The sequence below is a fragment of the Phlebotomus papatasi genome, chromosome 1, assembly GCF_024763615.1.
Source record: "Phlebotomus papatasi isolate M1 chromosome 1, Ppap_2.1, whole genome shotgun sequence".
NCBI classification, from domain to species: domain Eukaryota; kingdom Metazoa; phylum Arthropoda; class Insecta; order Diptera; family Psychodidae; genus Phlebotomus; species Phlebotomus papatasi.
This window is the reverse complement of record NC_077222.1, coordinates 101,582,096-101,598,274: the sequence shown is the minus strand read 5'-3', so window position 1 is coordinate 101,598,274 and position 16,179 is coordinate 101,582,096. Positions and strand designations below refer to the sequence as shown.

The window sequence follows — 16,179 nt, the reverse complement described above, 5'->3', positions numbered from 1 at the left end:
TGGATTCAGACGTGGAGCACTCAAACTCGCGAAATCTTGTCCTCTTCCTTATCGCCTTCTGGCCGTCCTTGCGTTGATCTTTTGATTTATCATTTGCCTCCGGAAGCTTCGAATACTCGATGGCTAGGGGTTGCCTGGAAGACTCGAGAGCCAGAGGTTGCCTGGTGAAATCAAGAGCCAATGGACGCTGACGAATTTCCACTGGTGCCCATTGGTGTCTCTTGTTGAATCTCAAGAACTCTTCATCATTTTCCTGGTAACAATATTCCTTAATGGTCATATGATACGTTCTCTGGCTCCTCTGAATTCTCTTATTCCTGTTGGCTAAAACATATGCCGCTGTATCAACAGACGATGCAGAATTATTTGCTTCCATCTCCATATATGACGAACTGAAGTTTCCCATCCGAAAACGTCCTGAAATATTACCACCGCCCCAGGAAGCTGAAGGTGTATCTCCAGCCACATTCCGGAAGTTATTCTTCAGCCAATCCGATACTTTCTTCTGATATTCCATTTTCCGGATAGTATTGTCAAGAATTATATTTCTCTTCTTAAGCAACGGAAGGCATTTTGCAAATATCGCACGGGAATCAAATTGCTTAACTAATGCACGACTTTCCTCAATTTCAACAGGCACCTCCTCAGCTTCAATTTCTCTTTCCGTATCACTGTCAAGCTCTTCAGAAATTTCCTCTTCTTCTTCGTAGCTACCAAAATCATCTAGTTCCTCTTCAGCGTTTTTGTATTTCTGTACCAAAAAAAAAAAAAACCAAAAAATGAGAATCCGACTTTCCAGGCGCAACAAAAAACACGCAAATAACCTCTTCTAATTTTTTCCATACATTTGCTCGTTGAACGACAGCTTCCACAGTTGGCAGAAAGGGATATAGTCTGGAAAAAACAATGATAATTCCATGTAACTGAATTCTCAATAAATTTTCAGACAATATTTACTGTTCTTCCATGGAAAATCAGCTTGATATTCAGGAAAACTCTCGATTGTTGAAGCGGTTGAAGCCAACTACAGTTTTTCCGCCGTTTATTTGACTTTGACGTCTCTATTCATTTCCCCCGGCAGAAAACGCGTCATGAATTTTCCAAGCGCTAACGCATACTACAAAAATATGAGTACTAAAAAGTTTGAAATGGCTCCTTGGAAATTACAGGGGCCAACTCACTTTTTGGCGATTTTGAGATTTTAACTCAAGGCCTCTACACATTTGGGAGCAATTTTTGTCAAAAATTGCATTTTTGACAGAATTTTGACGTTTCTGCCTACAGCACACTGCAGCCAATTTCCTTCAAAAAAGCAATTTTTGACGAAAATTGTTCTCAAAGTGTAGACACCCTCAGGGTTCAATTCCTACCCAGCGAGCACAGTTAGCAGAAAAAATAGCATTTTCAGCATTTCTTTGCTGAATCTATCTTTGCTGAATATTATAAAAATTAAAAATGAAGTAAACAATAATAGTTTTTTTTCATAAAAATTATTGTTTTTATTTATATTAATTTATATTAATTTATAAAAATTAAAAATGAAGTAAACAATAATACATTTTTTCATAAAAATTATTGTTTTTGTGTGTAATTGCCCTAGAGCGAGACAGTTTGGAAAGTTGGACAAAGCAGTGTGGAATGTGAGACACCTCCTTAAAAACTTGATAATAAATCAATTAAATATTTCAATTTTCGATAAAAAGATTATTAAACCTAATTTTATGACTATTTTACAAGTTAAAAATGCAAAAATCGTTATAAAACAATCAAAGGGTGGCTTGCATGAAGAATTTGAAAAGTGTATTGCATGCGTGAAATTCATAACCTTGACACGGTAGTTGTCATTTTCTCTGTTTCTTATGGAAGTTGCTAGGAAAATATCAAAGTGTTTTGTTTGATTTTTCGTCATATTTTGTGAAATATTGTTAAGTCCGCAGTGAAAATCGAAGGACATACATCTATTTAAAAAAAGGTGAATAAAAAATATTTGTGAAATCTTACATTTAAAAAGGAGAGAAAAGTGATTTAATTTCGTGTTGCTTTCAAAACAAATTTTTATCAAATCTTGGACAAGTTGATTTTGTGAATGAATTTGGTGGTTTTGTGCAGTGAAATCATGTTAACAAGAACGACAAAGATCCTTAAGTATCCGGAGAAATAGTTGCAACAGCAGTTAGCAGCTGATAAGGAGAAAATCTCCTGGAAAAGGCTGCAAAGATTTCCAGATTTCGAAGACCACTTTTTCTGACAGAATGTATAGTAAATATCGCAAAAACACCTGGAGAAAGACAAAGAGAAGCCTTTACAGAACTCCCAAAGCAAGTGGAAAAGGACCTGGCCGGATGAGGTATCAAAATCTGCTAAGAAGTAGCATCCGCTTTAAAGCTATAACTGCTGGACAGCGCGAGGCGTCTGTCAAATTTACAGAACCTCTTTTTGGTTGGACGTCCAGGAAGTTCTTGGTAATTAGCGTTCCTCAACTGTTACCCGGACATAAAGGAGGGATTAGCATAACCATCAAATGTGCAAATATACAGAGAAAACACTCAACATTTGATTTTCTACATATTTTGTATGATATTTTGTCATTAATATCACTATGTCCAACTTTCCAAAAGTTTTTGTCCAACTTTCCAAAATTTTGTCCATCTTTTCAAAATGTGTTATTTTTTAATTTCCGTGAATTTTCCGATTATTCGGTTGCAATATTTAATAACAATTGTTAAGATTCTGTTAAAATATTTGTCAAAGAATCCTATGATACAAAAAATGCTAAAAAATAATTATTCTCGCTTTCCACCATTTACCCTACAAGTCTTCAAGAGTCTTTGAGACCAAAAATTGAATGAGATTTTTTATAATTAATTTTTGATCGTTTTAATTTTCACTCGTACTCTAAATATTTTTTTATTATTACAAATATATTCAAGTTATTTATCTTTCAAAAATAATAGAGCAAACGAGTAAACTAGTCGTTTGGAAAATTTTGTGATTTTTTATCTTTAAGGACGATTGGGTCATATATGACCCATAGTTTTCCAGGACTTCTAGGGATGGTAAAATTTATTTTTAACCGTAAATCTCTTATTTAGTCTAAAATATCGAGGGAAACTTGATTTCGTTGAATTTTGCTCACCGGAAAGCTTTTCGTCCTTAACTCTTTCCGAACCATAACATATCAAGCGAACGAATTTCATTAAAACTCACTTTATTGTAAGTGTAGTGGTCAAATATGATGCTTTTGTAGAGAAAGAATTTTTTCCGCCTCTGGGAAATTGGAAAACTCATGGGAACTCTCATCCCCAAAAGAACGAAAAGGAGACAAACTTCAAATTTCCAAAAGCCAATAATATCGATTTTGTGAATTATTTTTGCGTATCAAATGACTCCTTTACAATGTTGATCACTAAAACAAGAAGAATTATTGACGAGTATCTTGTGGGATGTCCAGGAAGTGCTAAAAAGGACATCCAGCTCCTGCTTGCCAACAGATTCCTCAAAATATTTCACAGAATAGCACTTTAACACACATTTCTCTCAACAGGATGTTATTGCAGACACATTAAGCTTTCTCAAGAGCCAAAAAACACTTCCTGGACAATCAGAATTCACCAAAATCTGGAAGAATAGGAAAAACTTCCCTGAAAGCAATCTCCCTAGCTGCTAAATGTCAAAATTTTCGGCCATATTGGCAAAAATGTCGCTCCCGCTTGGAATTTTCTTACAAGGTTGGTGTCAAAAAGCAAATGGCGGACATTGGCGGGATAACCTTACATTTGACCTCTAGATTTATGCGTATGAGAGTTCCCATCAAGTTTGAACAAGTTTTTTGAAAATTAAAGTAATCTGTAATTGTTAGTTATTGGCCCCGAAAGGTTTTTCCTTATTCGGGTCTAGAAATATCAAAAAAGTCACAATATCTGCAAGGAAGCAGAAAATCGAAAATTCACGATTTTTGACCAAAAATATCTAAGCTCAGGAGTTAATTAGGATCCTGCAAAAAATATCCTAGATTTCGACATCCTTGTGGTTTGTAATTATCCAGAAGAATCGGATTTTTATCGATTCTAGATAGTCTAAAAAAATTGTTATTTCCATGGGTACCCAGTGTCCCAAAGGAGACGAAAGAGTTAAACCAGAAATACAAAGTTTATACTCGATATATACAGAGTATTCCTTCAACATAGTATTTTTTGCGTATAGATACAACGTATTACTTGAGTATATATTTAAATTTGTATATCTTTTACGTAAATACATAGTATATACATATTGTGGAAATTAGTACTTTCCTCACATAAATACATTGTAATATACTCAGTATGATCTGTAAAGTTAGTACGAATAGCCGGCCGGGTATGTAGTTCAAATACTCAACACTTGGTGGCAATTTGGCTCTGAATGAGGATTCCGGAAAATTAGACGAGTACCATAACCTTACTTTCCACCTAAATGCGCCATTTCTGCTTACACAATTTTATGCAAATGCATTTTCTTTTTGATTTCCTTGACTTTTTCTATGGATATAACTGAAGCGAGTACCATAATTTTTAGTGTTCGGGATAACATTTTAAAGGAACTCGATAGGAAGTATTGGGAATTGAAAAAAGCTGGAATCTCAAGCCCAATTCCCAGTAAGTTTAGCATTTCCGTGAATGAGAACTTTGTTTTGATTTTGTTTCTTTTGCTTTTCAGTTCCCAGAGAAGAGCTCAGATTGCTAGAGATACTCTACGGAGATACTTTGAATAAGGCAGTGGATATTCTGAAGGAGAGAAGGATTAAGCCGTGCAAGGAGTGTCCACATGAGAAAGGTATTTACGAATTGCAGCAATTTAAGATTCAGGGCAGCAAGAACAATGTTTATCATTTGGCGGAGAATGCAATGATCTGTCGGTGTCAGGCTTTTAAGCATCACTTTTTTACCCATTCCAAGAAGTTTCAGTGCAAGCACATCCTTGCTCTGGCTCTCATGAAGTTCTATTACAGCGATTACACTCCGACTGTTGCTAAAAAGTTTTGAATATTGGAATTTTGGGGAGGGTATTGCAAGAAAATGGTGAATCCGAAAGAGGAGGATATTGTCTTTGGTGCTACTTTGCATCATGTCAAGACCCTGAGGAACATCTTGAAAGCCCTGACGATTGTCGAGGACGTGATCTTTGAGGTTGACCATCAGGGAGTTAGGATAACTGTTGAGGAAGGGCATTGCCTTCAGGCTTCCCTTTTCATGCCACAAGAATGGTTCGCAGAATACTACGTCAAACCCACGGAAGACCTAACCCAGGCCCCAATTTCCTTCGCTGTCAATCTCACCAGCCTCACGGGATGCCTGAAAATGACCTCAGACGATGACTGCAAGCTCATCATTATCTACTGCGGGGACATTTATCCTCTTGTGCTGGCCTTTAGTGGCTGCCCGGACAGCAATATTGCCATAGAAGCCGAACTCAAGACCAAAATCTTCCGCGATACTCTCAATTTTCACCATTTGGCCATGCCTCCGGACTACAATCGGATCATCATGAACAAAGCCAGTTTCTCTGATCTCTTCAGCGAAATTGACGTTTCTTCGGGAGAAATTGAGATGCTACTGAGTCCCCAGGAACCCTATTTCCTCCTCAGAGCCACAACTGGCAAGATTCAGGCCGAGACAACTGTTCAAGTGGCCAAAACCAGCAACAGCTTCGTGAGTTTCCGATGCACTCACAGCCTCAAATTGAAATATCGCAGCTCTCACATCCGTTTCGCCAACAAATGCCTGGCTTTTGCCCATTCCGTGGCACTGACAGTTTACACCACGGGCCTCCTGAGCATCGAGATCCTCCTGGTCAACAGCAATCCCGACACAACGACCGCCAGACGGGGAAGTGCAACGACTTTGGGGAATATCCCCGTCGATGATTCTTCAATGGGCGTCCTCAAATACTTCATAACGCCCCTTCATGATGATCTTGAAGAGTGATTTCATTTTAAAAATTGAATTTTTGACAACTTGTACAGAATTTTTAAATAAAACCATGAATTGACTTTGAAAAAAAAGGGTTTCTCTTTGAAAATGCGAGGGAAAAGCAGTCAAATAAATTTATTAACACTTAGGGCTATAATTCATGCGAGCAACGTTTATAGCGATGAGACATTATAGCTCTTGAGAAGCTCGCCTCCTTCAGATATTTGAATGATAGATATTGTATTTAACACTTATTTCAGATTAGGCTGAAACCAATTGTATTTCACAGTCATTGCCCTCTTCCTGATTCCTGAATTTGCCCCCTTGATCTGTGTGGACGCAGATATTGCCTTCAGTAATGCCATTGAAGAGACAGGAGTTCCGCTTTGAGTGACCGGTGACTGTGGAAAAGCCCGCAAATTCACTCGTCACATAGGAAAATTGCATACCCGCAGGTGATTTCTTTAGAATAAGACTTAGCGTAATTATATTAGAAATAATGGTTAAAGTGCATTTCCTTCATTTTTCACTAAATCGCTACTCGGCTTAAGTCGTAAGTGTTGAGAGTCATTGGGTGGCACTTCGGTAAGAAGACGGTGAGATAAAAAACTGAACTGCTTGGAATTAACTTCTAGAAACAACTGACTGTATTTATTCATTATACATTATCAATAGGGCATTCTTTTGTTGGACAGATTTGCTGAATATGCACACTCCCTGCAGCGCGTGTATTTTTTCGCTTCATAAGCGTCTGCAGAGAGAGTGCATATCAATTTTGTGGTATTCTATAACTGTTTCGCAACATAAGTGTGTCTGGAGCATAAAGTACAGAAACGCCGTGACGTACTAAAACAGAGGTGTGCAAGAAACCGTTGAAACCGAATTAACGTCAAATGAAACATGTACGTCAATGGTCAAAACGCTACTATAACAAACTTATTTTGACGTTAATTCGGTTTCAACGGTTTCTTGCACACCTCTGTACTAAAACATAGGCGTATGAAAGTGAATTCAATCCGTTGTCACACAAAGCGGAACTTCCTGTTGGACCGAGGATGCTATGTTACATTCCAGGGAGTTGCGAGGCCATTATCTCCTTATGCCCTAGACACACTTACGACTTAACCCTTTAACGACGAAACACTTTTTACGGACTGAAAATCAACAATAAAAATTAAACTGGGGAACATAATCAATGATCTAACCTCGGAAAGTCCAACAGAGTCTGATTCGGTGTATTTTGTGCTTCTATGAACGATAGGGACAAAAAGAGCCCAAAAATTTAAGTAATTTTTCTGAAAATACCAATGAATAATATTTTTCGCTTTAATAAAAAATATTACGTATTAGTATTGTAGTTTTTATTGCCAAAAGGGTTTTGCTTAAAAAAATTGGAAGTATAAAAAATAAATAAAATCAATTATGAATTTGAGAATTTAAAAATTCGCCATTTTTGAGCTTAAATATTTACTACATAGCAAATAGCTAGAGACTTGCAAAAAATATTCTAGATTCCTTCAACCTTCTACTTTACAATTATGTACAGACGTACAGACATAAGAAAAAAATTTTAGGTAGTCAGGAAAAATTATTTTCTTTATGGGACACCGGTGTTCCAATCGTCCTCAAAGGGTTAATCCGAGAGACGACTTACAGTGGAAAATGATGGAAATGAAGTTTAACCACTGTTTCGAGTATAAGTACGCTAAGCCATCTCTCGGCTAATCCTCAGGTCTGTCAAGGCCCCTAAGCCTTTTAGCATTACGCAGTCATTGTTATCGATAACTCCTTAAGACAAGAGTTTGTATTTCACCATCTTCTGGGAAGTACAGAGGTGCGTTAATCCTTTCCTCAGTTGACAAAAACAGCAGTCTATACCCGAGAAAATTTGCATACCCGCAGGGGCTTTCTTTTCAATAAATCGGCCGTAGAATGAATTTCACGCGGAGTAAAAGAAGTCAAAACAAAAATTAAATTAAAGTTTTAATCTGAAAAAGAAGCCTTGTTTTTAAATTTCCCGCTTCGCAAAGGGAGTATACATTTAGGCGTATTTCAAAATTGATTTCATAAATTAACTCCCAATGGTAGGCAAACTTGCATAATTGTATGTGCATAATCTCGTCATTCTGATCTCGCATAATCTCGTCGTCGATCTGAGATTTCTGGAGGAAGCTCCAAGAATCCTCTGACCACAGAATGTATTTGAACATTTGAAGTGCTTTGGGCATAATATTCAAGAAAATCTCAGAAGATCTGAGATTTCTGGAGGAAGCAGGTGATTAGTGCTGACCAAGTTGGGTTCTTGAGGAGATTGAACAAAATATATAACCAAATTCCAAGAATCTGGGATTTTCTGGGGGAAGCAGGAGAGGTGTGTCTTGACTTGTATTTTTATCTTGGATGTGTTTTCATTAATGATCAAGGAAAATCCAGCAGTTCTGTGATGTTCTGAAGGACGAAGATTCCTGACCATTAAAAAATATTGAAGGAAATATCAAATCAATTTGATATTTAGAATTTCTTTGAAATTTTATTTCAATGTGATTTTGAAATTTTTTATTTACATAATTTGACCTGGTTTGTAGCCATTCAAAATAATGAAATAAAATATTGAATAAAATGTTCCATATTGAAACAAATATTTCAATATTTGCCTACACACTGGACAATTTTCTTCAATATTGAAAAATTTATGTCAATAAATCTTTGCAATATGGAGGCAATCCTTGTCAATATTTGATATTGAAAAGAAATATTTCAATAAATTATGTCTAATGTATAGCCAGCTTAAGTTACGGAAACGCCGGGATGTATGCAAAATAATTTCAATCTATTCAGCGCCAACGGTTCATAAGGAATTTATTTAAAATTTACCGTGTGAAAAATATTTGAATACATTTAGGGGCATTTCAAAAATTATTTTATAAATGAGCTCCCAATAGTAGACAAATCATGTCAAATTCTTTCAATCCGTATTCACTTAAGGCGGAACTCCCTGTACTTCTTCCGAGGCTATAAGACACGGCGTCCCGGGATTGTACACTTCGGGATTATGCACACACAATTATGAATTTTGCATAATATTGGGAGCGTTTGGAGCTCATTTCTGAAATAATTCTTGAAATACTCTTAATGTATGCTGTTTTTTATGCGGCAAATTTGAAATGCACTTCAAATGAACCAGAAAATGCTGGAAAATTGATTGAAAATTGAATGGAAAATAAGTTTTGTTAGTCTCCAAACGTTCCAAACCTTTTTCCAAAGTTTCTTTCAAAAAGTTGCCAAAAATTCAATGTCAAACCGATTTTGATTATTTGCTCAAAATAATAAAAATGGGTCTAACTTTAATTTTTGATGAATTTTGAACAAAGGGATGCACAATGGGCCCAAATGGTCGCCTGGGTGCAACGATCCTCCCACTATAATCCAATTTTGAGCAAAAGTAAGCTTGAAAGATTCCCTGAAAGCTCTTCAAAGATGATATTGTAGCTTTCTTTGAGAAAAATTAATCAAAATCACCCCAAAATCCTCCTAAAAATCCATTTTGAAATTTTTCTTAGAAAAATAAGCCCCGCCCATAAATAAAGACCACGCCCAATTTGAAGAAAAATCCAATAAATTTGTGTCTAAAGTTGGTTAATTTATTACGTGATAATTGTTGGACTACATGGACGATTATCTACAAAGCTACAACATTATGCAAATTAATTAAATCACACATCATCGAATAAGCGAGTAGGTGTCTTAAAATGGCCACTATCGTCATTTGTGTACGCCCGGAACTCAATCCTGTCATCTGTATCGAAGCTCAAGCTATCATCGACATCCAGGGCAAAATTCTGCGTTATATTGTTCCGGATATCGTCAAAATCCGTATTTTCCACCACACGGAAATTCTCATTGGCAATCTGGCTGCTCTCATTCTCCGACAAATAATTCCCTCCCCGAATTTCATTTCCACTCCTCCTGCGCATCGAGGATTCCGCCATTCGGCGCTTCTTTCGCTTTTCCCGCGATATTAGATCCTTTCCCTCCTGGACAATCTCATCGGACATATCCTCATTGACCATAAACTGCTGGAATCCAAGGGCATTGAGTGTCCTGCTGCCGAGATTGAACCACGTGGCCAGACAGAAAGCAATCATGAGCATGGGAAAGTAGATATTGAAGCCATCTGAAATGATTTCCAACACATCCATATGCCCCATTACACGCGTATACCAAGTCTCTGAGATTCTCTCCTTGATAATGTGTGAATCCATGTGGATTAAACCCAGGAAATTCAGACAAATCGGCGGAGTCAGACGACACAGGAGCATCCCGCAGAAAATCAAACTGTGCTCATTGGTCTGATGATGCGGTGCTAGGTAGTACAGATTCAGGAACTTAATCCTAAACACCGTGGAATATGCACAGTAGCAGAGATAGCAGAGGACAAACATGGAAAAGAGCTCAATGGTCAGGAAATCATAATTCCTCTTTGCCACATTCACCACATTGGCAAAGATCGAGAGAACTGGCGAGCGATTGAAGAATGTCAACTCGGACCAGACCACCGTCACGGACAGAAAAGCCGTAGCAATGGCCAGAGCCTTCATCAGTGGCGGACGCATCAGGCAGTACCAATACCACGCCACTTTTGCATTCTGGAATCTGCTTTGCGAAGTTGAAAATTCACACCGGAAACTCCGGTCTGAGGAATGCAAGTTCTTCAGTATATTCTCATAGTGGAGCACCTTCTCAATCTGGATGTTCCAAAGAGCCTAACACAATTAAAAAAAAATATTCAAAATCAAAGCCTGGCAAAAAGCTTTGCAAAGGGTTATTCATTTAGCAAAGCAATTCCCAATTTTACAATAAAAAAAACAAATAAAATTCTACATTATAAAACGATTTTTTCCTAAAAAAAAGAAATAGTAATGAAGTCATCGATAAATTTAAATCAGTTTTAAAATAATTCAAATTATAATTCAATGTAATGATCATGAAGCATATGCTTCATGTGAATTACGAGTACTTTTTACAGTTTCAGACTTTAAATAGCATTACCGGTTATTTATCGGTTTACAATCGGCTGAAACCGGCAAATTGACAAGATTTTTCAAATTCATTTACAGTCGAGTTCCTCAAATTTGAACGACGGTTGAGTTCAAAATGAAAAATTTGAGGTTATGTGAAGAAATTTTTGCGTGGAGTCTGAATTAGAACTATTTTTCTCTGGTGTTTCCTCAATATTATCGTATTATATTAACTTCCGCAACAAATTTCATTTCTTTAACAATAAATTACATTGATATATTCTCTAAAATTATCTTTCTTAAATTTGGGAAAGTGTATTTCACATGAATTCCATTACGTTTTTGAAAATATTGTTCAAATTTGAGGAACTCTACTGTATATTTGTTTCAACCAGATTGAAAATAGGGTAAATTAAGGTAATTCAAAACCTGCTCCAAATGGAAATTTTTCGCTACTCCAAATGGAATCGTCATTGTTTTCTACAGTACTAAATTTTTGTATTTATATATTTTCTTTATCTCAGTTTCATTATTTAGTTAATTTTGTTCCAAATAAAGCAAAAATCCATTCATATTCACAAATTTTAATTTGGTAATTTCTCAGAAAAATTTAAAGTGTACCTTTTCACCATTGAATTTTTCATAGATTGACCATGTTTTCCAATGAAAAACACAATAAAGTGACTGTTGTTTATTCGTTTCGTGTAACATTTAGGGTAATTTGCCTAAAGCGAGACAGTTTGTAAAGTTGGACAAAGCAGTGTGGAATGCGAGACACCTCCCTAAAAACTTGATAATAAATCAATTAAATATTTCAATTTTCGATAAAAAGATTATTAAACCTAATTTTATGATTATATTAGAAGTTAAAAATGAAAAAAAATCATTATAAAACAATCAAAGGGTGACTTGCAAGAAGAATTTAAAAAATGTATTGCATACGTGATATTCATAACCTTGACACGATAGTTGTAATTTTCTCTGTTTTTTATGGAAGTTGCTAGGAAAATATCAAAGTGTTTTGTTTGATTTTTCGGCATAATTTGTGAAATATTGTTAACTCTTTCGTCTTCTTTGGGACACTGGGTACCCATGGAAACAACAATTTTTTTAGACTATCTAGAATCGATAAAAATCCGATTCTTCTAGATAATTACAAACCACAAGGATGTCGAAATCTAGGATATTTTTTGCAGGATCCTAATTAACTCCTGAGCTTAGATATTTCTGGTCAAAGATCGTGAATTTTCGATTTTCTGCTTCCTTGCAGATATTGTGACTTTTTTGATATTTCTAGACCGAATAAGGAAAAACCTCTTGGGACCAATAAGTATGATAACTAATAATTACAGATTACATAAACTCGAAAAACAATTTTTTCTTAAACTTTCAAAAAAAAAAAAAATAAAATCGTCAGGTAGAGCAATGATTTGACGGGATCATATTTGACCACTAAGACTTACAATAAAGTGAGTTTTACTGAAATTCGTTCACTGGATATGTTGTGGTCCGGAAAGAGTTAAGTCCGCAGTGAAAATCGAAGGACATACATCCATTTAAAAGGTGAATAAAAAATATTTGTGAAATATTACATTTAAAAAGGATAGAAAAGTGATTTAATTTCGTGTTGCTTTCAAAACATGTTTTATGAAATTTTGGACAAGTTGATTTTGTGAATGAATTTGGTGGTTTTGTGCAGTGAAATCATGTTCACAAGCAGGACTAAGATCCTCAAGTATCTAGAGAAATAGTTGCAACAGCAGTTAGCAGCTGATAAGGAGAAAATATCCTGGAAAAGGCTGCAAGGATTTCCAGATTCCGAAGACCACTTTTTCTGACAGAATGGATAGTAAATATCGCAAAAACACCTGGAGAAAAACAAATAGGAGCCTCTATAGAACTCCCAAAGGAAGTGGAAAAGGACTTGGGCGGATGGGGAATTGAAATGTGCTAAAAATTGCATCCGCTTTAAAGCTATAACTGCTAGCGCGAGGCGTCTGTGAATTTTACAGAATCTCTTTTTGGTTGGACGTCCAGGAAGTTCTTGATAATTAGCGCTCCCCAACTGTTACCCGGACATAAAGGAGGGATTAGCATAACCATCCAATGTGCAAGTATACAGAGAAAACCCTCAACATTTGATTTTCTACATATTTCGTATGATATTTTGTCATTAATATCACTACGTCCACCTTTCTAAAATTTTGTCCAATTTTCCAAAAGTTTTTGACCAACTTTTCAAAATGTGTTGTTTTTAAATTTGATGGAATATTCCAATTAATTGGTTGAAATATCTATTAAAAACTGTTAAGATTCTGTTAGAATATTTCACAAGCAATCTCATGATGCAAAGAAAATGAAAATATATATATTTATTCGGCTTAAAAATGCATTTGAAATTGAACTTTCTCTTATGTGTCTCCCTTTCCACAATCCACCGTATGTCATATTTCTGGCTAATTTTAGTTAAATTAAGTGCTAATCTTTATTGTTAACGGTACGTGAAGTTTTCAAATGAAAGAATTACCTATTTCGTGAACAAAAAGGGTTTTTCTGAAGTGTCTGCAAATGCTTCAATAGGAAACCCCGAAAATATGATTTTTTTGGAGAGATTTTATTGTTTTAGAGGAGAAAACACCAGGAATAAGAACAAATCCTGCACTCAGGAGCTACTCAACAAGGTTTTGGAACACTTTCGTCGCGGTTTGACTTACACTGTTTGTCTCCAATTAGAAACTTTCCCTTGTCTCCATTTGGATTAATATGTTTCCAATAGAAGCATTTTACGCTCGCGTATTTTTCTTGTATTTAAGAAGTTTTCATATTATATTAAAGAATTTTCACTAAACTGTAACATTCTAGAAGAGTCAAGGAGCAGATTTATGTAATTCTCTTCAGAAAAAATATAAACTTAATGTGTTGAATCTTCTATCAAAGTCACAGCGTCTGGAAATGGTTTTGAATTAGGACATTTACCCTATAAATAAAAAATGGTTTCTAATGAATTTTGATGTATTTAGGGATTAAAAAAAGGTTTCTTCTTTCTGATAAACTCAAATTCAGATTGTAGATAAATCTGACCGGTTTAAAAGAAAAACAATATTTTCTTTAATTAAAAAAAATAGAAGAAATTATTTTTTTTTAACAAATTCATTACTTATAAAACTTATTCAAAAGGAAAGCTATCAATAAAATTCCAATGAAGCAAAAGCTGCGTGTAATTTAAAAATCTCTCAACTTTTTCCTCTATCGCAGCATATGCAGCAAACAAATTTCACGATTTTTTTAATCAAAAATATTTTTGCTTTGCAATTAATCGAATGCCTACAAGTATCCTCTATTTGGACATAAAATTTGTATTAGTTTTTCATTTCCATGTCAAAACTCTTAATTTAAGAGAAAAATTCTCTAATAAAAAAGTAAAAGGCCCGACTTTGCTCAATGAATACCCCTTTGGGAAAAATCAATAAATGGAAAAATTCCTACCTGCGTTCTCTGGAGAACTTGCAGGGATTTAATGACTTGGCGATGCAATCGACTCAGGGATTTTTCCGATGGCATTACACTGGACATATTCTGCTCAGCGTCCTTCCTCTTGTACTTCTCCATCAACTCCACGGGGACCTTCCTGTTGATGATGTTCACGTAGACTCTCAGCTCGTGATGATGCGGAATGGTATTGCTGATGAAATTGAGCGAATCCAGGACATCCTCGACATTCTCCTCGGCCTCAATCTTCTCCGAATTGAGCTTGGACAGTTTGAAGTATGCGTGCATCAGCGTAAATTGGGGATTTGAGTCATTCCAGAGACCCCGTGGAACTTCCACCAGGGCATATCCCAGGAGGAGGATCAGGAGGAAGAGACCCCAGGTATTGGAAGCTGATGAGGCAATCGCTTTGAGCTTCTGCCAATCGAGACTGATCTCGGGCTTGGCAATGAGGTAGATCAGGAGGATGCCGCAGATGAAGAGATAAGTCCCGTAGTAGATGGCATTGTCCACGAGAGCTGACGTCAGCTTCCCCTTGATGGTGAATTCGCCGGATTTGAGGTAGGACTGCATCAGTGGCATGATGAGCCAGGTGAGAAACTGGGATGACCAGTAGATGATGCGCCAGAGATCGAGGAATACGTAGTCCGACACCATTCCCCACGGCTGCTGACAAGTACTGAGATCTGGACTAGTTGATGCATTACCCATCCCATCAACTGTGACATTGTTCTCCTGGAGACACTGCCTATACACAGTCTAACCAAAAAAAAAAGCCCCCGCCCCAAAAAATCAGCCCAAATTGCCCAAACGACAACAAATCAATTGAATCTAGTTACCGATGTGATATCTTGTGGAATGATAAAGACGATGGAGAAGGAGAAGCACCAGGCAATTGCGACGGTTATTGTGACCAGGACATTCTGCTGCTGCACCTTCCCGTACCGATACAGAGACACACAGGCTATCACAAAAGATGATATGAGTGAAAATTCCAGCAACCAGGCCATTTTTCACCAAGAAAAGCGCCCCTCCAGAAAATTTTCCCAAGAAAAAACAGATGGCGATGTGACGACTTTAACTCTGGGCTGTTTTGCTCCTCAATTTCTGCGTCTCCAGCTGCATTTTCTCCAATTTTTCCACTGTGATGGACTTCAGGGGCATCAAGTGGGGCTTACAGAAGACGTAGTCGGGTTTGTGCTGGAAAAAGAGCTTCCCTGACGCTGGCAAGAGGATTTTCACGGGAGAACTAGCACTTTTGTGGGCACTTTCTGACATCGCGACGTCACTGAAAAATCGATACTTTCCTTATCGGAAAGTTGGCAGCCTTGGAGTTAAAGGGCTACAGAGATAGGGTTAGTAAGTTTATAAAGGCTATGATTCTAAAGTTTACCCAACGAGTCTTATTGGATTTGATTAGATTTTGAATTCAATCAAATCCAATTTATATTATTAATTATTAATCGTATTGGGATAAATTGTTAGAATAGAATAGAATATTTATGATATTTATTTAATCACAAAATAGAGTTCAGCCCTCTTACAATTGTGATAGAAAGAAAAAAAATAAAAGAAAAAATAACAAAAGAAGATAAAGAGTTAAAAAGAAAAATACAAGAGGCAAAGATGAGAAAATAAGATAAAAAGATGCTTCCATAAGATTCATTCAGCCTGAACCTGAAAAAAAAACTGACGGAATTGCGTTGAAGAGCACAATGCCTTTT

The 16,179-nt window shown here is 36.3% G+C and overlaps 3 protein-coding genes across 3 annotated transcripts; 2 read left to right on the top strand and 1 right to left on the bottom strand.

Moving 5' to 3' along the window:
- The first annotated feature begins 4,429 nt into the window (after positions 1-4,429).
- On the top strand, positions 4,430-6,040 carry LOC129810148 (cell cycle checkpoint protein RAD1). Its single transcript, XM_055860449.1, has 2 exons — positions 4,430-4,634; positions 4,696-6,040. Exon 2 carries the CDS (start codon positions 5,055-5,057, stop codon positions 5,961-5,963), a length of 909 nt encoding a protein of 302 aa, XP_055716424.1. The 5' UTR covers positions 4,430-4,634; positions 4,696-5,054; the 3' UTR covers positions 5,964-6,040.
- LOC129809695 (zinc finger SWIM domain-containing protein 7-like) lies at positions 4,520-5,021 on the top strand. Its single transcript, XM_055859730.1, has 2 exons — positions 4,520-4,634; positions 4,696-5,021. Exons 1-2 carry the CDS (start codon positions 4,520-4,522, stop codon positions 5,019-5,021), a joined length of 441 nt encoding a protein of 146 aa, XP_055715705.1.
- Positions 6,041-9,567: 3,527 nt separating the features above from the next.
- Positions 9,568-15,846, bottom strand: LOC129810116 (LMBR1 domain-containing protein 2 homolog). Its single transcript, XM_055860401.1, has 3 exons — positions 15,295-15,846; positions 14,453-15,214; positions 9,568-10,711 (listed from the first exon to the last, which is right to left on the bottom strand). Exons 1-3 carry the CDS (start codon positions 15,463-15,465, stop codon positions 9,662-9,664), a joined length of 1,983 nt encoding a protein of 660 aa, XP_055716376.1. The 5' UTR covers positions 15,466-15,846; the 3' UTR covers positions 9,568-9,661.
- Positions 15,847-16,179: the final 333 nt, after the last annotated feature.